Below are 23,283 nucleotides of genomic sequence, written 5' to 3' on the forward strand. Positions count from 1 at the left end.
AGCCCACATGCATCATTGCTGATACAGCTAATATCAAAAACAGAATACATTTTTAATGAAAGGAAGATATAGAAAGGGAATGGAAGTCAATTCAGGGAATCCAAGTAAGATACGGAGTTCTCAAAACCCTGAGGATAAATGGCGACTTCTGTGAGCAAAGCCTGAGGAAACTTACCTGAATAAGGTCAGCTAACTGTAAAAAGCTATTTCAACAACTTGAATTTTGGAAGAACTTAGGAAGTGGAGGATGCTGCTTCTCTTGGGATTTAGTGAGATGACTGACCTTTGTATGAACTGGAAAGGTTAGAAAAGAAACATGTTGAATTAAGAACAATGAACAGTAGGGTCTAAAGGAGACTTTTAAAAATTTAAGCCTTTAAATTCTGAGTATTTGCCACGCCCCAATTGGTGTGGCTCAGTGGGTTAAGTGCTGTCCCACAAACCAAAAGATCACCAGTTCGATTCCTGACCAGGGCACATGCCTGAGTTGCAGGCCAGGTGCCCCCTGGGGACATGGGAGAGGCATGTTTCTCTCCCTCCTTCTCCCTCTCTTCCTGTCTCTCTAAAAATAAGTAAATTTTAAAAATAACATTAAAAAATAAGTATTTGCCACAATGTGTTTCTAAAACTTTCTTCAGCTATATTTGCATATTTCCTGACCACAAACTAAGTTGAATGGCTTCTGAGTTGCTTTAGGACATTCCTTCCTAAAGTCTTTTTTAAATCAGTCTTTCTTTCCCTAACAATTAATGGGCATTACCTTATTATATATCTCATCTATCCTGGCTCTTCCGTTTACTGTGTAACCTTGAGCAACCTCTTCAAGCTCCTTTTCTTCCACGGTAGATACATTCATACTGTCTCTAAAGTATAACTTTAATTATTAAATAGATTATTTACAGTGTCTGGCGCATAGTAGGTATTCATGTTCTCTTCCTCCTCCCACAGTGTCCAAGTTTAAGACATATCTCTCACAGATAATTCATGATGGAGTAGAACAGGCTGATTCCAATAATCTTAGGGATGAGAGTGAATTCTTACTGTGATGCAAAGCCTACTCCCTGATACTGTGTTTGTTTCTAGGTCTATTAGACCATATCGAGTCCTATACCAAAATTTTAGCAGTGAACATCTCCGTAGTGATAGCTAGAAGGCAGACAAAGGAACTTTTACATTTGTTTTATATAATTATGCAGTATGAAAATTTTTGTAATAAACATGCATTGCGTAAGTTTTTAAAATTAACTTTTGCCCTAACTGGTGTGGCTCACTTGGTTGGATGTCATCCTGTAAGGCGGAAGGTCGCGCATTCAATTCCAGTCAGGGCACATGCCTGGGTTGCAGGCCTGTGTGAGAGGCAACTGATCAATATTTCTCTCCTTCTTTCTCCCTCCCTTCCCCTCTCTAAAAATAAATAAAATCTTAAAAAAAATTAAATTTTAAAAAGATTTACTGCTTCATTCACAAAACGAATTAGAGAAGAGTGGGGATGCCAAGGATGAAGATTTTGAAGGAGAAATTGTTTCCTTTCTTTAACCCTGTGGGATTGACAGCTGGTGGAGGAAATGGTAGAAGGGAGGAGGATCCTTCTGTTGAGTGCCTTCCAGTCAGTCCCCATTTCATAATTTATTAATATTTTTCATTCTCTTCTAAGAAATCCTGGAGTTCCTTCTTAGAGACAGTTATCAGTTATGACTCATTTTATTAGTCTCTAAAACTGCCAAGTGAACCTGAAGTGAGGAAATCTCTATTATCTACCATAGGTAGTGGCACTGACGACTGTCTGCTGGTATCTTCACCTGCATGTCAACACTCAATCTACTGACATAATCAGTGAATACAAAGCAGTGGTGTAGAGAGCGTGGTAAAATTTCTGCCTATAACAAAAGAATGGTGGAAAAGAACCATCATGATAGAGTACCAGGGCAAGTGAGAGCAGACAGGCGCTGGGTGACTACACCTCACTGGGAAAAACAACATGGGCAAAAACGGTCCTAAGTAGAGCGACAAAATGTCAGTACACGTTTCCCATGCACAAGCTTGCCTGCAAGAGCACGACATGCACCCAGAAGCTTTAATCTTTTTGAAATTTTCTTAAAAAAAATACCCAGAGAGGTGGGAAACCATGTACTTGAAAGAATTCTGTAAAAATTACAATGTGGTTGCCATGTAAAGACACCTGCATACAATATACATTTATTTTTGGATTACTGGAGAGGTCAAAGAAACAATACATTTTTGAAATTAATTTTAGAGAGATGAAGGGGGCAGGGAGAGAGGGAGAGAGAGAAAGAGAGACATCAACTTGCTGTTTCACTTATTGGAACATCCATTCATTGGTTGATTCTTGTTATGTGCCCTGACCGGGAATTGAACCCACAACCTTTCCGTATTGGGACAACTATCTCACAAAGTGATCTACTGGCCAGGGCCAAAGGAGCAGTAAGTTAAAAAAAAAATTTTAAGGCATTTAGTATTTTAACTACTCTGTGTTTTCCAAGTTTTATTTTTTTTAAAGATTTTATTTATTTATTTTCAGAGAAAGGGGAAGAGAGGAAGAAAGAGGAGAGAAACATCAATGTCTGGTTGCCTCTCACACACCACCTACTGGGGACCTGGCTCACAACCCAGGCATGTGTCCTGACTGGGAATCGAACCAGCAACCCTTTGGGGCAGCACTCATTCCACTCAGCCACACCAGCCAGGGCCCAAATTTTATATAAAATTATTAATATCAACTTTTGTTCAATGTATAAGAAGTTTAGATATGTGTATTGAAATACTTATTCCAAGAAGTACATGACAGAATTCAAGAAAAGGAACATTAACAATACTGTTCACCCCATCTTCTCAATCACACAGACCCAGAAGGGTTAGGGGATTCTTCGGAGTCAATCCCATCAGATACTGTTGGAGCTGGGATTACAATCCAAACCTTCTGGGTCCCAATCTCATGCTGTTTCCATACGGCCTGATGATTGAGAACAGCTCTTTATAAATTTGTGCCACTGAATGAATCTTTTTTTTTTTTACTTTTATAAAATACAAATAGCCTTATCTCTTCTGTATCTTAAAATATAAATTTATAAGAGGCTTATTGCTGGCCAACCCACACTCATCTGTCCAGATTTTCTTGAATAGTTTATCCATTAGCCAGGTTCCAAAATAAAGACCTTCCATTCTCTCAAATTCCACTCTGCTCACCTGGTTCTAGGTCTCTTGGGTCTGCCCTACATGAATGGTACCATCTTCTCGTCTGCACTTTCAGCTTTATCTCTGTATTTGTGTCTTGTTATCTGATCTGCTGTTGCCCACTGTCCCTGCACAAACATCTTCCTTTTTGAGGGGAACAAAAAGAAGGCTTTTGATGCACTCAGTCAAGTTCCCTTACTCAGTGGTTTTCCCAGTTGCCAAATGCCTTCCATTGTGACCCTGAGTAAGAAAGTAAATTAGGACTAGGCTCAAGACATCTCCCCATCTCCTCTTGTCAGCTATAAACCTGGAATAGAAACTGTCTGAGGGCTATCAGAGATTCACTCAATCACACGTTTCATCTAAAAATAAAAGCCAAATACACATTTCTTTGTTTTTGCATATATTTACAGTATAAATACTATGTTTTTTCAAAGTACATATTCTTTTAACCATTTGCAAAAGTTATGTAGCACTGGACAGCAATTTAATGTAAAGCCTCTCTAGTAGTGATTAAGGAAAAATAGAACTGTTCTGAGGATAAGGGATTCTAGAAGGAATATGAATGGGCATGATAATCTGAACTCGCAGGGAGAATGTGAAGCAGCTTAGTCCACACTGCACTGCCAATATAGGATGTGGAAGGGCTACCATGTGAGACAGCAGCCTGGAAGGGGAGTTGTAAGAACTACACTTGAGACATATAAAAAGTACACATGCTTGCATAGTGCATTAATCTTAAGCTCAACATTTCCTTCTCATTTTCAGTAACTTAAATAGTACTTAAAACACATCACACAGAATTAAAGACTTATGCATATATTTCAGATTTCAACATTAACGTCAAAAATACATAGTTTGATTTTACATAGGATTTGTGCTACATTAGAACACTAGAGACAAATTTATCACTCGAGTATTAAGGAAAACATTAAATATTAAATAACTGAGAAATAAAATGTGTAAACACTAATCTAACGAGGGTTTTGCTATTGCAACATGTCCCATGAAGTGGTTTCAACAGTACAAAAAGGCTTAGGACATGAGTGTTTCCAGTCTACTTGGAATATGCGGATCTCATTCCAGGAATCCTTTAATAAAAACTGGTCCAGGATAACAGGAGAGGATCCACTCTCCTGGTTGTTAATTTGGTACACTCCATTCTACGCTAATTTTTACGTTCAAACTTGGGTACTGAGCAAATTCTTGTACAAGACGTCACTCCTTATCAACATCTTGGTGAAAATTGAGGGTTTGTTGGCGATTCAGTGTAAGATTTGAGTTCATATGCAGCACCGCTATCAACTTCCATTGACTTTCTAGAGAACAGGAGACGTACATCTCTATGGAGGTAGATCTTTCCAGATTTAGAACTCTGGAACCTAAATAAACAAACAAAAAGATACATCATTTAGGGAATGATTTGTTTAAAAAACCAAACCAAAACCAAGCCCACAAATAATTAAAATTTAAAGGTAGAAAGAATTTGTCTGGCCACAATATTACATTAAAAGTAACTTCTAACAAGTTATTAAAAGTTTTCTATTGCCAAAGCATGTGTTGCTATTTAAGTGCCTCTTCCTTACTATTCCCTAAATACTTCATACTCCCCTTTCCCTTGTACAATGCCAGAGATGCTTCCTTCTGTGAATCTGGCACATACAAAGGGGGGATCCAAAAAAAGCCAGAATTATCTTCTGGAGGGTGTGCCCCTTGTAATATAGGCTTCCTCCACTGACTGAGTGTTCCAGGAACCCATCTGTATCAGTGTGCCATCTGGCATTGTTGTGAGAGGCTGAGTTCGGCTTCAGTGAATTTTTCTTTTTAAAGACTCAGCGTGTTTCCCATTTCATGGTGGGTGACTTATGAGCACACCTGCCCACACCACACTGAGTGTTCAGCAGTTTTGACCAAAACCCCCCATACCCCACCCTCCCTATTCACCCAGTCTTGCCCTGAGTGACATTTTTTTGTTGTTGTTTCCCAGATGAAAAAAGTCCTCAAAGGAAAACGTTTTGCTGATGTGGAAGAGGTGGAACCCAAAATGAAAGAAGCACTAAAAGACATCAAAATCAACAAGTTCAAAACCTGTTTTGAGCAGTGGAAAAAAATGTCTTGATAGGTATATTGCATCAAATGGAAATTATTTGAAGGTGACTGAAGTTTAAACATGTAAGAATACACAATTCTTTATAAATAAATTCCACATTTTTGAATTTATACCTTTCATCCCTGACACCATGTGCACCTTTCCTCACCTACAGTGTCAACTTTCAGTTCACAGCAGCCAATTACACTACATTCGGGCTTTGCAGCTCTAGTGTCTTTTAGCCACACGGATTGATCATTTCACACAACTTGTCCTGTCACAGTTTTGAGTACATTAAAATTGATTGCACACTTGAAAAGTTGCCACTGGAGGTTATCACATTTTGAGGGCAACCACAGGATGAGAAAGGACTGCTATCATCCCCAGCAGCTGAATGAAGCCTAATCACCATTAAAAATCATTAAAAAAGCTAGCAGTGAAATGAAAATGGTTATCTAAACTGTATATGGAACAGTTTCTATCTCCTGCTAATTAATATTTACAGCATAACACAGAGCACTGGAACTTTTAATCACATAAACTTATCTGGCAGATAGTCAAACGGAGCCTTTGGTGCTAGTTTCTCTAGTTTTCCCTTTGTATAGCAGGACAAGTCTCTGGGTTTGTTTTTTCATTCCTAAATTAGCTGAAAAATCTGGCAGTCAGTTGTGTATATTAAAGCAGACCCCTCTGACTGTCTCACTCTTTTCTTCTCTCTTAAAGTTTTTCATGAGCTTAATCTGAGGGAGAACATGGTGAGCTTTGGGAACTATGCCATACTTTGCAAAGAGGTTTCTTTAGAGCATTTAAAGTATCTAATCATTAAGTAGGGACTATAAAAGCAGGGGTAGTTGATTTTTACTTTGGTAAATAAATGCTGGCTACCTATAGCTATGGTTATTAAAACTTCAAGAGAAATGGTATCAAATGAAAGTTTAAAGAGAGTTGAATCTTTTTCCTACATGGGGCTGCGAACAATTCTTATAGTCTGCTATTTTATACCATTTCTTTAAAAAAAAAAATCTTCCAAGTCTGTTTTGGTGTATTTTTCATTCCCACAATTTGTTCAGCATTTCTGAGAGGCTCATGTCAGGTAATATAAAGTTGGGTTTAAATATATTGTGCTGGTTCAACATGTCCTTAGGTTGCAGAACATCAGGCAGAAGACCCCAAGATAAAAGTACCAATTAAGCAGTGCTATGGGGGAGGTGGGGGAAATCCAATGAACTTAAGAGACATTTTCAAGTATGGGACTTAAGTGTACAGCCGACTCCTTGTGCACTCTAGAATCACCACAAAGCAAATCTATTGAAAGACAGTGGGTGGTCACCATCAGTAAGAGATTAAAGATGCCCTCTGTCTGGGCCCTGGACGTAAGATGGCTTCTCCTGATAAATAGGGCTCTTGGAATAAGGAGTTCAGCTAAGATGAATTACTGTCATTGATGTGATGGAGCACTTCCTATAAATGGCATCAGAAAAATATTAGGAATAGAGTTACAGGCAAATTCCTACTGAGCTCTCTCTTTACCAATAGACTTGTTCATTAATCCTGAAAGCTATGTTAGGATTTCAGGTCTGAAAACCTTACTCTAGGATGCTGGCAACTTGGACTTCAAGGACAAAGAAGTGGTTTCTCACAACCTACAGCTGTGAGCTTAGTAGTAAGAGTTAGTAAAAAAAGATATTTCTAAAGGAATTACTAAAAATATAAACTCTATGAGAAGAGAGATTTTGTCACAGTTATTTCCTAGTGCCTAGAAACAGGCCTAACACATAAATACTCATGGAATGAATGAACGAAGGTTAATAACTTCCCTGTCTAATAAAGCAGTCACTAGCCACGTGTGGTGACTAAACACTTGAAATATGGCTGGTTTAAACTAAATTGTGCTATAGTCCTGGCTGGGTAGTTCAGTTGGCTAGTGTCATCCTGATACATCAAGGTTGATCCTCAATCAGGGCACATACAAGAATCAACCAATGGTCCCTGGCTGGTGTGGCTCAGTGGACTGAATGCCAGCCTATGAACCAAAGGGTCATCGGTTGAATTCCCAGTCAGGGCACATGCCTGGATTGTGGGCCAGGTCCCCAGTTGGGGGCGTGTAAGAGGGAACTATGCATTGATGTTTCTCTCCCTCCCTCTCCCTCTCTAAATATAAATAAAATATTTTAAAAAATCAACCAATGAATGCATAAATAAGTGGAAAAATGAATTTATGTTTCTTTCTTTAAAAGAAATCAATCAATAAAATTTTTTAAGTGAATTGTGCTATTAATGTAAAATATGTTTGACTTTAAGTATTCAGTATAAATAATAAAGAATAAAATATCTTATTCATATTATATTTATAATAATAATAAAGAATATAAAATATCACTCATAATATTTATATTGATTATACATTCAAATTATGACATTTGGATGTATTGGGTTAAATAAATTATTAATCTTTCTTTTTTCTTAATACTTTAAAAATGTAGTTGCTATAAAACATAGAACTACATTTATGGCTCACATCATAACTCTATTGGACAGCAATTGGTTAATAAAATGTATCTCACTGCCCCAGACTTAGCTTTTGTTTCAATATAAAATATTTTGCATTATACAGCTATAAATGAAAACCCCTCTAATTCAAGAAGTAGTAATGACTGCAGGAAGACATGCCATGTGTTTTCTGCATCCTGGTATATTATCAGACTTTCTGAGTTAAGTAAATTTCAAGGGACACCGGTCTAGACTAAAATTTTAGAGTTGTTCTTCTAAAATAATATTTTTATTTTCATTTCAAACATTACCTCAGATGTATGAGGTAGCGTAATAACCGTTCTTCTGTATGTCGAATGTTCTCTTTATTAACACTTCTTTTCATTTCTTGTTTAACTGGTACAGAAAAAGTTCTTTGTCGTAGGAATGTCTGATGATTGGCTGGCATATCTCGTAAGTCATATATCACAACAAACATCTTCACCACAGTCTTATTAGGATTAAATAAGGTCTGAAGAAACAATATAGGAAAAAAAAATTTTAAATGGTGATTTACTGATTTGACTCAAAATGGTTGTGCCAATAAAAAAAGATTTTAAAATAATTAATCCCAGTAGATATAATTCAGTTTTGGGGACTAAAGTGAATGAGATTTCAGAAATTTATTGGCTGATGCTCAATATTTTTTTTAAAAAGGTTCAATATTTTTAATTTAATAATAACATAAATTCCTAAAACAAATCTAAATCTTTAGTCACAAATTTCATATTAGTAATAGACAATATATAACTTTACTCCTTGTTCATATTTTAAGAAATCGTTCCACTAGATTAAGCAAAATATATCCTCACTGGATTAAAACATTCCAGTTCATTTATTTCAAACACTAGCTTTATAAAGTGTGCCTACTGTAAATTTCATAAAATTGAATTTTAATTTTCCTATCTTTATAGTGAGTAAATAGAAATTAAAAAAAATTAAAGGTTGGTAAAGTCTTTGGTGTTTTAGGTACATATGGTTATAAAATTTAAAATATGTTCTCTTTGGATATTTAACATTGAAAATATTATTTAAATTCATATAAGCTAAAATCTTTCCTATATTGAAAGTAATTTTAATTAAAAGTAATTTATTAAAAAATAAAAATACAAATAAAATATGTTTTCAAAAAGGAGAATTTTTTTATTTGAAATGCTTCCAAGTTTAGAAAAGAAAGTTCATTACTATTAGTTACATGTTAGACTAAATAAAACCTTGTGTTTTCATAATTGGATTCAAAAACTGCAGTGACACTTTTTGAAATCATCAATATCATAAATAGACCAAAATATGTATTTGAATTAATACTAGTTTTCAAAATACTAATTTGTAAACAAAACCCCAAGCTGCTGAGCTGACTTTAACCAAATTACCAACACATCAATAGGTAACTTGGTGCCCGTGCTTTCTGAAGCTCATCCGTGGCACTGGACATCACTCACTGAATCAAAATGAGAAATATATCAATATTATGATCCAACTTTTTAAAATCTAGTGAGTCTAAAGAGTAAGGCTAATACATTCAACAAACCAAACCACACAACTAAGCAAGCCAGGAGTTCAAACTATGTTTACACACAATTAAACTATGCAAGAAATTAAAGCCATACCTACATTTCATATTTAAAATTAACCATTAAAGTTGGCAGTCCTCAAACAAGAGGTAAACTTGCTGCCTTTGTGTTTATGCTTCATTATTATGACAATTGACAGCTAGCTTTCCAGTGACTCACACTTTCACATGAGCACACGGCCAGAAGCAAGAGGATAGATTATCCTTTTAGTTCAAGATTTCCATTCAACATAAATTTTACTTTAATATGCAGTGATTCTTCCTTAGTAAAACTTACATATGTGTACATATTTGCATAGTACTATGCTTCATTCCTGTGGGATATGCAATACACAAACGTATAGACTCCTTTTCTGTACTGGAACAAAGGTAATGGGCAAAAGTGATCTAATGAAGCCAACGATCATAAAAAGGCTTGTTGAATTATGCCAGATCCTAAGTGTGAGGAACTCACTAGATTTTTTAAAAAAATTTCAGCTTTATTGAGGTATAATTGACATACATCAATGAAACTCTTTTTAATGTGCAAAGCCAACTCTGTAGTAGACAGACTTCTGGGCGTTCAAGAGTATCCTGGATCTGACTTGGAGATGAACTCAGTGGCAAAGCAGACTTTCATCAAATTACTCTTCTGAGAACCTTAAACCAAGGATGATGAAGGGTTGCTCTGGGCTAGAAGAGTTCTCCTGAACCCAAACTAGATCAACACCTCAACCAAGAGGAAACACGCCTTCTCTGCCCCTCCATCTGTCAGACTACATTGTGTGTAACCATCTCATTACATCAATTTAGGAATTACCCTAGGGATAATATAATTTTCTTTCCCAAGCTGTCCTGCCAAAGCAATACAAATATTTAGGGTCTCATTTTGAATAGGTAGGTCTCATCTGGCTTAATATTTTAAACAAGGCACTGGTATTGTTAGGTTCTGATTTTACTGAAAATAGCTCTATTTAAGTTCTGTACACTGTCATGATACTATTTTTTTTCTAATGCATTCACCTTAATTAGCTTATTAATGCTTTCCTTTTATGGAGGCCCCAAATGGTCATTCCTGGGGCAGAGCAGGGAAACTCCAAAGAAAGCTGCAGCCCCACTGTTACTTACCAAAGTCGTTGCAGCAGCAGTAGCAGGAGAAAGGGCTAAGTTCTATATGTATGTGAGAGAATGATTATTGCAATTGTAGGCTATAAAACACATACCACTTGTATTGTTCCTGAAGGAGGTACTCGATAACCCCTTTTACCAAGGGACTCTAAAGTGATCACACCCTTGAAATAAAAGAAGACAAATTGAGTACAAACTGATACATATGTATATAGAAGACTAAAATAATATGAAACCATGTAGTTACTAAAATTTCAGAATTCTGTTTGTATGGAAAAACATTCACATTGCATTAACACAGATACACATTCTATAAGAATGAAATAGCGAGGGTCCTGCTGGTGTAAAAACAACTTCCTGTTTTTCCCAGAGATGTTGCAATAAATAATATATAACACCAAATGTATAACAACAAATAAATATATCAAATAAATAACAATTATATAGCACTGCTTGAAATTTCTATTAAGGTATAAGATATAGATGTAAGAAGTTCCCTAAAAGGATAAAGGGAAGTGATAGGATTATTCCCTTGTATCATGTAAGAGGAAGGAGGTGAAGAAGAAAAATAATTTTTTAGTCTTTGGACATATAAAAAGTCAAGAATGTGGAAGGACCTAAGTCTTAGCCAAAAGTCCAGTCAATTCTTCAGACATATGGATTAGAGACAGACCAGCATCATCAGCATCACCTGTGAACTTGCTAGAAATGTAGAATTTCTAGGCTTCTCCCCAAACCTACCAAATCAAGTCTGCATTTTAACAAGATTTCCCAGATGATACCATATATACATTAACATTTGAGAAGCACTGCTGTGTTATATAACACGGTTTTATGAGAGGGATGTTCTAATCATTGCAACAGTCCCCAAATGGGAAAGAAGTATAAATTAAAACAAGGGAAGCTTTGATTGTGTGACAATTTCTAGATAAACAATGACCAAATGACAACAGGTGGTGATTGTGATACTTATCGTATTTTGCCATGTATAATGTGCAGTTTTTTGCCCGAATTTTTGAGGGAAAAAGAATGATATGCATTATACATGGGTATAATGATTACATACCATGGGCATAATAACCCCATGTATAATCTGCACAAAACCAAGGGTGTGCATTATACATGGCAAAACATGGTGATTCTCAGAGAGCGGTAAGAAAAGAATGCTCATTCACTTGTTTAAACTGTGCTAAGTTTTCTTTTCAGTAGTTAAGATAGTTAAGTAGAAAAACTGCATGCTCTATACTTCGGATCCCATCATTTTATGTTGTTGTGCATGCCAAAACGTGTCAACCTTACGTAAGAATAAATGTAAAACAGGACTGTTCCACCAGGCAACATCTGTGTGTTTGAAAGAGAGGCAAGGGCAGGGGTGGGGTGGGGTGGGAGGTTGGGTAAAACAGAGTGGAAAAAGATAAAAGGAAAAAACAGACTCTACTATAGAAATATCACAACTCCAAGTGAACAGCACTTGACATCACACTGTTAAGTTAACATGTTAAATACTGGGAAATGTTCATGGAAATGGGCACTGAGAAGAAATGTGGTTCTTGACAAATATGATTCATCACATGGTCATTTAGAACATGAAAACGGCATCTCGACAAACTGCATCCCTAACGAAAATAGCAACAAAGTTTTTAGCACTTTCTCTCTCACAATCTGCTCTATATGAAAAATTCAGTGGCATATATTGCCCCTCTTCTTCCTAGTTCCAGAAAGAAAAAGTTAAAAAATATATATATATATAAATGATAGCTACCTTTATAATCACAATGCTCCAAGCAATCTATTATTATTCTTCCTTGCCACCCTCCCCTAAACAAATAAAGGAAAACTGGTGAAGCAAAAACTGCCAGCAAGCTGCCCTGGCTGGTGTGGCTCAGTGGACTGAGTGTCAGCCTGTGAACCAAAGGGTCACCAGTTCCATTCCAGGTCAGGGCACATGCCTGGGCCTGGGGCCAGGTCCCCAGTTGGGGGTGTGCAGGAGGCACCAATTTGGCATTTCTCTCCCTTTCTCCCTCCCCTCTCCTCTTTAGTCTCTAAAAATAAATAAATAAAATCTTTTTAAAAAGCTACTACCAAGCCTATATTTCCTTTAATACATGGCAATTATAGTAGCTTTCAGAATAATGACAGTAACTAAATAAATTTATGAAGAAAGAATACAGATTTTTAAAAACCCTTAAAGGTTAAGGCAACACTTATCTAAGCCATGTTAAGACCAGTATGGCCTCGGTAAATCAGGGATTAGAAAGGAACTGAGAAGTTATTAGAATTCCATTATTTCAATTGTTATTTTTAAATTATTTTAATAATTAATTGGTCAGCATATCTATATTTCTATATAGTAAAAGTTACTGTACTTTGGCATTTGAGGATAGAATAGAAAGGTTAAGATAAACTAAATTGAATCAAATCTTATATGAAAACTTATTCTCAAATTATTGTGGAAAAGAGAATATACAAAGCTAGGTAAAACAGAAAGAAGTTAATCTTAATTTGGTCACTTACAAATAGAAGAAAATAATATATGACCTGTTAATATGATAACACAAGTTATACCATGAATTTGCTACTGACACATCTGCTTTAGACCTTCCTGCTTGGTTCCACCACGTGATAGTTTGTGGAAAGTTGCCATATTATACAACACTTGAAGAACATTTTTACCACTGACACCCAATTGCAGAGAGATATTATATAGCTTTGAGTTAATCTTCAAGGAATTATTTAATGAAAAGTCCTGTACCACTTCTACACACACACACATACTGCACTAAAATTTTACCTTTGTAAGTCATTTGTGTAATTTATAATGAGAGGTCCCAAGGTTATTATTAGAGTAACAAGTAAGACTTTGGTGTCTAGCTCTGTCGGTCTGTGATATATATTATCTTATCAAAACATGATCAGTCCTTTGAAAACAGATGGAATTACCAATATATAAATAAGATTCCCTGAAGAACAAGATTAATTTTATTAATTTACAGTAGGAAAGACGTGTGGTCTAAGATTTGGACTATATCATTTGGGAAGGAAACCAATTTCTAATGAGTAAACCAACTTAGAAAAAAATTACATAATGGAAAGTTTACTGAAGAATATTATCAGAAAAAAGTAAATCAGAGATTCTTTAAGAATAGACTAGCTTAATAACCTGATTTAAACTCTTTCCAGTATTTTTTCATAACCCATAACCATTTGTGTGTACTTTGTGGAGACAGAGTGACAAAATCCTTTATCTCTTGATCTTTTATTTTTCAGATGTCAACCAAGGTCAAGGATTAATGCTGTATTGCTTTTATAAATGACCTCTTGCTCATAAATTTCACTCAAAGATATTTACTTGAGCTCATTTTCAGCCAATTCACTCTTTTATCTTATTTCTGAGCCATCCTAATGGTCATCTGGACTCTATACACTAATGACAGATTACAGTATTTTAGATCTTATCTTTCAATTTTCTATCACTATGTATCAGAAGAATATGTGAAACTGATAAGACTTCTTGATGTCCTTCCTAGTAAAGCAAAATGGGCATCTTCACATTTATATTCTAATGTTGTAAGCATTCTAGTACGATATATATACTTTTGTCCTGATACTGGATTTATCTCAAGGGGTATCTGCCATTATATTAATTACCCCAAATTAGCAGCTATTTTTTCCAAGAATTATACTAGAAAAGTGTATACCTCTTTCTGTGTAAACAAATAAAATTGGTGGCTTATATGATATGGGCAGGTTTGTAAAGGTGTAGGCCTTGTTTTTCATAATAACCAATGTTGTGCATCATTGTGATTATGATCCACAAGTTTTAATATTTTTGGGAAAAGAAAACTTCGAATAAATGAGCAGACACCAGTGTGCCTTTTCTATCAAAGTATGAAATGCTGAGCAGGATCTTGAGTAAAATGTTCACCTTTAGAATGGAGTTAAGGCTTTCGTGAGCAAAATGCCAATAATGAGTAAGCTATATAAGGTTTCTAAAAAAGTAGAACTTCCCTTCCTCTGTTATTTCTCAATTATGTAAAATTCCCTTTTCATAACTTTTATTAGTAACAAAAGACAGTTATTAATGTCCTTGAAAATATAAAAGATGCGGGAAGAGGAAGAAATTGGGCCAGGTCGTAGCTGGGATATTCAAGTAGCAAGATGAGAGCTGTATGTTTCTGTGCCTACAGCAATACATACCTCGTATTTCTCAAAGTAAGACTAAACATGAAAACCCAGCTCTACCTCTGTATTTGATACTGTCCCTATAAACTTTTTATAGACTTACATTGCTAGCCACTTCTCCCTCTTTGTGTTTTGGAAAAGGGCTGATACTAATCATACTCCAGGACTCGGTACCATTTTTGCAGTTGAAGGCTTATTTTATCCCTCATCCATAGGAATAAAAAATGGGAAAGATGAAATAGGATTGTAAAGCTCAAAACTGTGCTCTAACTCCCCTTAGCTATCTCACTTTCCAGTAAAACATTTGCACACAGTCAGAAATAACTAATATTCTAAATAACACTAGAATTAAACTGGTCCAAAGACAAACCAAACAGGAGGGAGTGGGTAAACGGGCCTCACAGAAGCCTTGGTTACCAAATTTTTACCAAACTCTACTGAAATGAGGATCACATGTGAAGGCATCCCTTGTGGGAGCAGGGTGCCCAGTAAGCACTTGAGAATTTGTGTGAACTTAGAAAGATAAGGATTTATAGTGTCAATCACTAATCAAATTTTTCAGTATTTTTTCAAATCACAGAGAAACAATTTTCAGCACCACTGCCAAATGCAAAAGAGGATATCTATTTTTAGAGCTAGCTCAGAAAGAAGCTGTGAGGTAACATTTTGCTTGGTATATTCATTAGTCTCTTTTCAACCTTCAATTTTCTCTTACTTTATATTTTCAAACATTGCACCAAAGCAGTCCCTCAATCTCCCTGAACTTAATTGAAGACATCTGTCATTAACCTGGTTGACTTTAGCAGAAAAAGACAATTTAAAAAATACTTGCCATATAAGGAGAGGGAGCATTATCATCTGAAACACTGTAGAATGACACTTCAACTGGCAGAATCAAGTGTGTGGGGCAGAAAACGCCACTGGCCCCGACCTCGGCAGTAAAGCCATCAACAATGCCGAGAGGATCTAATCGATAGTTCAAGACAGACTCCTGGAAGACAAAATAATTTTTGAGTTATAAATTTAAACAGTTAACTCATTCAGTTTGTTTTCTATTTAAAGAAATACATCACTACACATTCTGGCATTAGAAAAGAGGTTGCTCCATTGTCATGTCCTCATTTCAGATGTTCATCTGACTTGAAATTCACCATTCCCCCAGCAATCTTCTACCATCCTATACAATTTGGCTTCCTTTCACTACTCCAACCCATGCTCAACTACCCCTGAATTTCACCATTAGTTAGACCTGATTGTTTAATATAGTATTCTTTTCTCTGTAAATATACTTGACCAGAGCAGGTATAGTATCAGAAATTTTATAGAGCCTATACATGGTGCTAGCTACAGAGAAGCACTTGAAAGCTTGTTATTAGGTCATACACTGAAGTTCCATCAAAAGAGAAAACCAAATACTTATAACTTTTGACCAAGAAGTAAATATGTCTTAAGGAAAACTTAGAAGTACAGAAATACAAACAGCAGGGAAGATGCTTATCCATCTCTCCCAAGCTCACTTGTTGAGATAACCATTCTAACAATTTAGTGTTTATCGTTCCAGGTGTAAGAAACATTTCAGCCCTGGCTAGTGTGGCTCAGTGGGTTGAGCGCCGGCCTGCGAACCAAAGGGTTCGATTCCCTGTCTAGGGAACATGCCTGGGTTGTGAGCCAGGTCCCCAGTAGGGGGTGCATGAGAGGCAACCACACATTGATGTTTCTCTCCCTTTCTCCCTCCCCCTTCTCTCAAAATAAATAAATAAAATCTTAAAAAAAAATCAACGTCCTTGATCACAAAGAGGCTACTATCAGCACACCATCATCCTTCCTTGGTATCAGAGCCAATTTTATCAGGTAAAAAGGAGAGTCAAGTCTATCCTGCAGCTAGAGTAACAGACACTTCAATCCAACCTGATTTCATCTAGCTCCTCTGTCTCCTTTACCAGCTACACAATTCTAAGATGTCACTGCTAACGACTCTCCCGACTTCACTTTTCATGAATACAGCAGGAAAGGGAAAAGGAAAAAGAAAAAGGAAAGAAAGAAGGTGATTTCCAGACTTTGGAAAAATACAACCCATTTATTTATTTCCCTTTCATAAATAAATGACATAAATTATACCCTGGATCTAGCTTAGGAAACTTCAATTCTTAAAATAGTTCCAAAAGAGAATACCTCAAAATTTCCTAGGAGACTAAGACTTGTTATAGGTGGAGCACTAGAACTCAGGAATGGTTTTTCATGAATTCCTGGATCATCTTCAATGTTTAAACATGGCCGGGAACTAATAAAAAAATAAAATAAAATCAGCAAATGGACATACTAACTACAATATTTTCTACTTAACTTTTGGTCTAAATTAAATTAAGATAATCCAATTAATTTAATTAAACTGCCATAATAAAAATTAATGTAAATAAATATTAAGATATAAAATATCTAGTTTAACATTTCTGATTAGATTTTATAATCAATGTTATAATATTTGATAAAGAAAAATATTAACATTCAGGAAGGTTTCATGGTGGAATTTATAACATACCACATAGTGGCATCTACTACTGGAAATATATAATAATTTAATCTCCTTTATCAGTCTTAATTTTCAGTTAAAACTGAGAATACAAAGCAAAATTATGTGACTAAAGAATGACGGTATTATATGTCAATGTGGAACAAACGCTGAGGCTTTTTTGCAAAAGGGTATAGGGCAAAAGGGGAGGTGAATGACCAGAAATATATAAACCCAACTAAATATTAAAACCAATGTTAAGAGTTTTATTCATTATGATGACCGTATGTAGTATTAATTTCTCCCTAACTCATCCTTAGTAGCTATATGTGTGTAAAACAGATTGAAAATGAAAGCCAATTGGAAAATAAGATTCCTGTCAAATTTTTTGTATTTAGAGCCAACATTATTTATTGTGAAAGGCCAGAACTTTGTGTAATACTATTTCATGTACACAAACAAATTTTAAGATAAATACCTTCTAGATGATAAGCTTTTCAGATGCAGTAATGAAGAATCCAGATCAAAGCAACCTGATTGTGTCTTTCTTTGAGGAACCTAAGGTCAAAATAATCTTTTGTGAAATTTATAAAGACTAATTGTTTCTTGAATTGATAGAATACTTTTCAAATGGAACCTAATTGTATTTTAAAAATAATAAACTTTTCCTGTTACAGCTTACTTATAATCATGCTCTTTATAACATATTGTTTTAACTAGTGTGGAAAAAATATGATTAATAAAGGTACTTTTACTAGGTTTTGATTTTTTTAAGAAGCAAAACCAGTTTTTTCTAAACTCAAATCCTACATGGGATCCCAATAAAATAATAAGACATTTTTACTTTATATATTTGTATATTGTGGGAGCAAAAATAAAAGATTTATAGCTTTAAAATAAAAAGGAAAAACAGAATTAAATGGCAATGGGAGCCAGGGGCCCAACCAGCAGTGTGGCTCCTCTGCCCATCCCCACACCACCACACATTTCTAAGAGCCCTGGGGCTTCACAGCTGGAAGATTTGAAAAATACTACATCTGGAGTTTGAAGCACCAAATTACACTTAGGACAAACCACGATCTAATTCAAAATATCCTAAAAATGAAAGACCCAAGTGTAAATTAAAGGCAAAACCATACAGAACATGCAAATTAGACAGGTATTTCTGGAATTAGTATTAAGTATGTATAAGTTTCTGAGTGATTGGTGCAAGTGGTGAGTAAGAAAACACACATGCTACTGGAAGGCTAAACAACCTCAATATTTTTGAGAGTTGTGTGAGTACACCATGCTATACTTTGTAGTCAGCACTTAATATGAAATTTTCTATCTAAATTCATCCTTCAATTCTGGAAAGGTCTCTACCTTCATTTCTTCTAATACTGCATTTTCCTTATTGCATCTAGTCTTCCTCTTGGCATTTTTCCTAGACTTATATTGAGTATCACATTTTATCCTCCATGGCTCTTTCATATTTTACTATATTGCTCCCTTCCTGTACATTATTCTAAGTGCTTTCTTAATATCCATCTAATCCATTCACTACATCTGTAGCAAGCTAATTCTAGTCTGTTTAATCCATCTATATGTAGATGTACCCTTGTGTGTATACTTCAATTATATTTTTCACATTTAGAATTCCTTTTTAGGTTTTTTTTTTTTTTCACATCTACATGTTCTCTCATCTTAATCTCCTGTCTTTACCTTTATTTATATCTTGGAACATTTTAAATAGAATTATTTTTTATTCTCTTTTTGGTTTCTCTGATAACGGAATTCCTAAATGTGAATTCTCCCACTTCTTGCTCTTGCTGATTCTCTAAGGTGTGTTGTAATGTTTTTCTCTGAGGTTATCTTCAGCAAGAGTTATTTCCCATGAAAATAAATCCTTGGTGCCATGGGTTATACATGTGGGATAGTTTCATGGTTCTTCTGCTGGGACTCAATGGATTTCACATGTTTCAATTTAGTTTATGATTATTTCTTAGCTAGCTGTTTCTGAACCTCATAGCACAAATTCAGAATTCCTACCATGGGTGGCTTAGGTTTAAGTAAAAATTCTTTTGGGGGCTCTTTCCCACTCACTATGCACCTCCCTGTTACACCCTTAAGTAAATGGGTGAATTTTTTCCTCCTGTCCTATTTCTATAAGGGTAGTTCACCTGTTTCTAGTTTTATGAAGAGTTTGGTTTTTAGGTCCCAACTGTGACTGGAGCAGACTTGCAGCCTTCACTCCTGTCCCAGCAGGGGCATTAAATCCTAGCACTGTCTTAAGCTCAGATATTCCAGTGGGCCATATTTGCTCAAGTTAATATCCAGAGGTTTACCTTTATTCCTCTTTTACTATATTATGTATTTATGAGTTATGTTTTTATCCAGGATTTCTGTGTTTGGGAAGGAGAAGGGGGCCTTCCTGTATCAACTCAGTCCACCATATTGAATAGAAGTCTATAATGTTTTTTACACCAGGATGATGCTGATAAATGATAGGCAAACACTTCAGATATCTTCAAGTTCTAACCATGGGATAAGAGAAAAATACTTACAGGACTTGAAAGAAGAGGCAATCCAGTCCGAGGATGAAAGGCTCTGGTTGAGGTTCCATCCAAGGAATGAAAATTATGCTTCCGCAAGACATTTGAATGTTTCAGTGGAAAAGCCCTCTGCTAAGAAAAGAATTTGATTTTAATGGTAATATTTTTTAGTCTTAGACTTACTTCTTTTTTTTAATTGTAATTTTTCCATTGTTATTTATCCTCTTTATACCCTCTTCCACCTCTACCCCCTCCCCTTAGCCTTATTTCTAATATGTACTGAGGTATTACATCCTTGGTGGTAAAGCTAATGATCTATATCTATATCTCTACACCCTCCCCCCACATACACATACACACAGAAAATACTAAGCTTTTTTCCTCAGATGCTGAATAAACTCTAATATTCTAAAGAAAGTATGTTCAAATACCTTAACATATGGTCATATACTCAAATTCTAGCATCTAGTATGCTAATAGTTGATTCTTCTCATTTGTGAAGAAACAAGTACTGACAGGTAAAAAAAATGGCATCATATTCTAAAATATAAAACTGTGGCAATGTCAAGGGGCATTCCTAGAGGATATAATTTGGAGGGGCGTGATACAGCAATATAATAAACATGAATTTAAAAATATATGTAATGCTGTCACAGTACCACATTTTTGAATTGATAACAGGAAATAGGCTAATTCTTTGAAATGTAGACAGGTTTATCCCCAAAGGTCAGAAATTCAAAAAACACATGAATAAAAATCAGAAGAGTTTAATCTGGATCCTGGCTCTTCCATTTACTAGCTTTGTGACCCAGGGCAAGTTACTTAAAGTCTCTGGGCCTATGGTCTTTCTTTGTAAAACTGGAGTTAATAACAGAACATAACACCTCGTCGTGAAGTGGAAAGATTAAGTAAGCTAACATGGGTAAAACACTCAGAAGAGTACCCAGGCACATAGTAAATGCTGTATAATTAAATCTTTAATAAGTGCATGAATAAAATGAATCTTAGTGCCTTGAAAAATACCATGGCCAATGTAAGCCTCCCTCTTAGGTTCCAGAAAGGATCATGAAAACTGACAGTCTTAAGGCCAGGGTAGGTTTTTGTGACGATTAAAGTATTAAGAAATTAGAAACTACCATTTGATAAAACCCATATGTTAGAGTTGAGATCTTCTGTTAAAAAGATATTAATTACAAACCTGGCACAATTTTAAAAAATCTACTGTCTAGCCAAACAAATACAGGTAACAAAGAAGATAAACTAAGGTCATTCAGGTGTGAATCCAGTTATCCATATAATGGAGATAAAAATTAGCGAAACTACTTTGAGAAATACACATAATTTGAGCCTAATAACAATATTCTACAGTTAAAAAGTTGTTTGGTGGAAAGTCAAATAAAATGGAAATAAATCTTTTATTTACATAGTGCATTATAGGTTCACAAAATATTTTAAGATCTATTGTTTGATTGTTACCACAACTCTGAGAGAGCCAAAAGAGACTTATCATTCTTATTTTAAAATTAACAAGTTCAAGCTTCTGGTCAAGATGGTGGCGGTGGTAAACTAGGATTGCCTCCTTGCACAACCACATCAAAATTACAACTAAATTGTAGAACCATCATTCAGAACCATCAGAAATTGAGTTGAGTAGAAGCATGACAACTACAGAATTAAAGAAACCACATCCATTCAGACTGGTAGAAAGGGCACAGATGCAGAATGGGCTGGTCCCACACCCAGGTGTGGTGGATAAAAATTTGGTAGGGATAACTCAGAAGCAAGGTGTCCCAGCCCCATACCAAGACCCCCAGCCCATGGTTACAGTGCCGGGAAGATTAAGTACCCATAATTTCTGGCTTCAAAACACAGCAGGGGTTGAGTCAGTGAAAAGAAACTTCTAGAGTTCCAAGCAGTTCCTCTTAAAGAACCCACACATGGACTCACTCAGGCTCACTCCCTCTGAGCTCCACCACTGGGGTAGTAGCTTGAAAGACACCAGTGGCATACAGGGAGAAACAGAAGTGTCTGGCATCAAGACGAGAGCTGGGGGACAGCTTTCTCCCACACAGAAAGGCGGGCAGAGGCCACTGTCCCTTTTCTGAACCCTTCCCCCACTGAGCAACAGAGCTGCCAGACTGGTGCCATATCTGAGACACCATCAACCTGGTTAATAAGGTTGACCTTGCCCTGGAGATCCCTCGACACTCCTCCCCACCCAAATAACGGGCCCACCCAAACTGTTAAATGAGACTTTTCCATATGAATGGCTGGTCTTGGCTCATGCTTTATAACATCCTAAATCATCTCAAACAAGCAACAGCTGGGCTCAGTGAGCCCCCAGCACCAGTACCTCTAGGTAAGTGACCCCAGGTCAGGCACTAGCAGCAGCCAGCATAGATTCACACTTAGCTTTGCCTGGGAATCTCCAAGCTCACCCCAAGGAGCCGCCATCTCATATTACTTTATAGCCCAGGCAGGATGGCGCCAGGCAAAACACAGGTAGGGGATGACCTCGGCCTGCAATACCTGGGAAATCTGAAAGGCTGCAATCCAGTGGACAGCTATAGACCACGATGGAGCAACATCACCCTGCCCCTGCACAGCTCATCCTCCACAAAGGATGGACGTAGGTGGCCAGTGGTCATAGCCAGTCTTTGCAGCTGACTGGCCTGGGTAAATCCCTACCATTGACCTGCAAACAGCAATCAAGGCTCAGCTACAAGAGGAGGATGTACCCAGTCCAAACAAAGGGCACACTGAGAGTACCCAGCTTGGGTGATAAGGTGAGGCTGTGTCACTGGACCTTATAGGGCACCTACTACATTAGGACACACTACCAAGACAGGGAATCACAGCAGCTCTACCTAATACATGGAAACAAACACAGGGAGGATGCCAAAATGAGGAGACAAAGAAACATGGTCTAAATGAAAGAACAGATCAAAACCTCAGAAAAAGAACTAAACAAAATAGAGATAATCAATCTATCAGATGTAGAGTTCAATACACTGGTTATAAGGATGTTTAAGGAACTCAACATAAAAAAGATCCAGTCAGAAATGAAGATTCACTAATTGAAATAAAGAATAATTTATGGGGAAACACCAGCAGAGTGAAAGAAGATGAGGATCAAATCAATGATTTGGTTATTTTTTATTCAGTTACTCAAATCAATGATTTGGAACATAGAAAAGCAAAAAACAACCCATCAGAACAAAAGGAAGAAAAAAGAATCCAAAAAAATGAAGACAGGATAAGCAGCCTCTGGGACAACTTCAAGAGGTACAATACTCACATCATGGGGCTGCCAGAAGAAGAGAAACAGCAAGAAATTGGAAATCTATTTGAAAAACTAATGAAAGAAAACTTCTCTAATTGGTGAAGGAAATAGACATGCTAGTCCAGGAAGCACAGAGAGTCCCAAACAAGATGGATGCAAACAGGCCTCCTCCAAGACACGTCATTATTAAAATGCCAAAGGTTAAAGATAAAGAGAGAATCTTAAAAGCAGCAAGAGAAAAGAAGTTATAGTTACCTATAGGAGAACTCCCGTAAGACTGTCAGC

The 23,283-nt window shown here is 36.2% G+C and overlaps 1 protein-coding gene across 8 annotated transcripts in view; it reads right to left on the reverse strand.

Moving 5' to 3' along the window:
• Positions 1 to 3,578: 3,578 nt before the first annotated feature.
• The window catches only part of ATOSA (atos homolog A), a 92,030-nt gene continuing 72,325 nt past the window's right edge, over positions 3,579 to 23,283 (reverse strand). For 6 of the 8 annotated variants that reach the window (XM_045202177.3, XM_024568449.3, XM_045202175.2 and 3 more), the window contains 7 exons: positions 19,728 to 19,847; positions 17,660 to 17,739; positions 16,845 to 16,953; positions 15,505 to 15,663; positions 10,586 to 10,654; positions 8,083 to 8,282; positions 3,579 to 4,574 (listed from right to left, as the gene is read on the reverse strand). In XM_045202177.3, coding sequence (XP_045058112.2) covers positions 4,421 to 4,574; positions 8,083 to 8,282; positions 10,586 to 10,654; positions 15,505 to 15,663; positions 16,845 to 16,953; positions 17,660 to 17,739; positions 19,728 to 19,847 — 891 coding nt within the window. In that variant the 3' untranslated portion in view covers positions 3,579 to 4,420. Of the gene's footprint in view, positions 4,575 to 8,082; positions 8,283 to 10,490; positions 10,655 to 15,504; positions 15,664 to 16,844; positions 16,954 to 17,659; positions 17,740 to 19,727; positions 19,848 to 23,283 lie in introns of those variants that run through there. The other 2 variants (XM_053929152.1, XR_008427425.1) reach the window with 2 other exon arrangements.

Source organism: Desmodus rotundus, chromosome 7, assembly GCF_022682495.2.
Source record: "Desmodus rotundus isolate HL8 chromosome 7, HLdesRot8A.1, whole genome shotgun sequence".
Classification (NCBI taxonomy): Eukaryota; Metazoa; Chordata; class Mammalia; order Chiroptera; family Phyllostomidae; genus Desmodus; species Desmodus rotundus.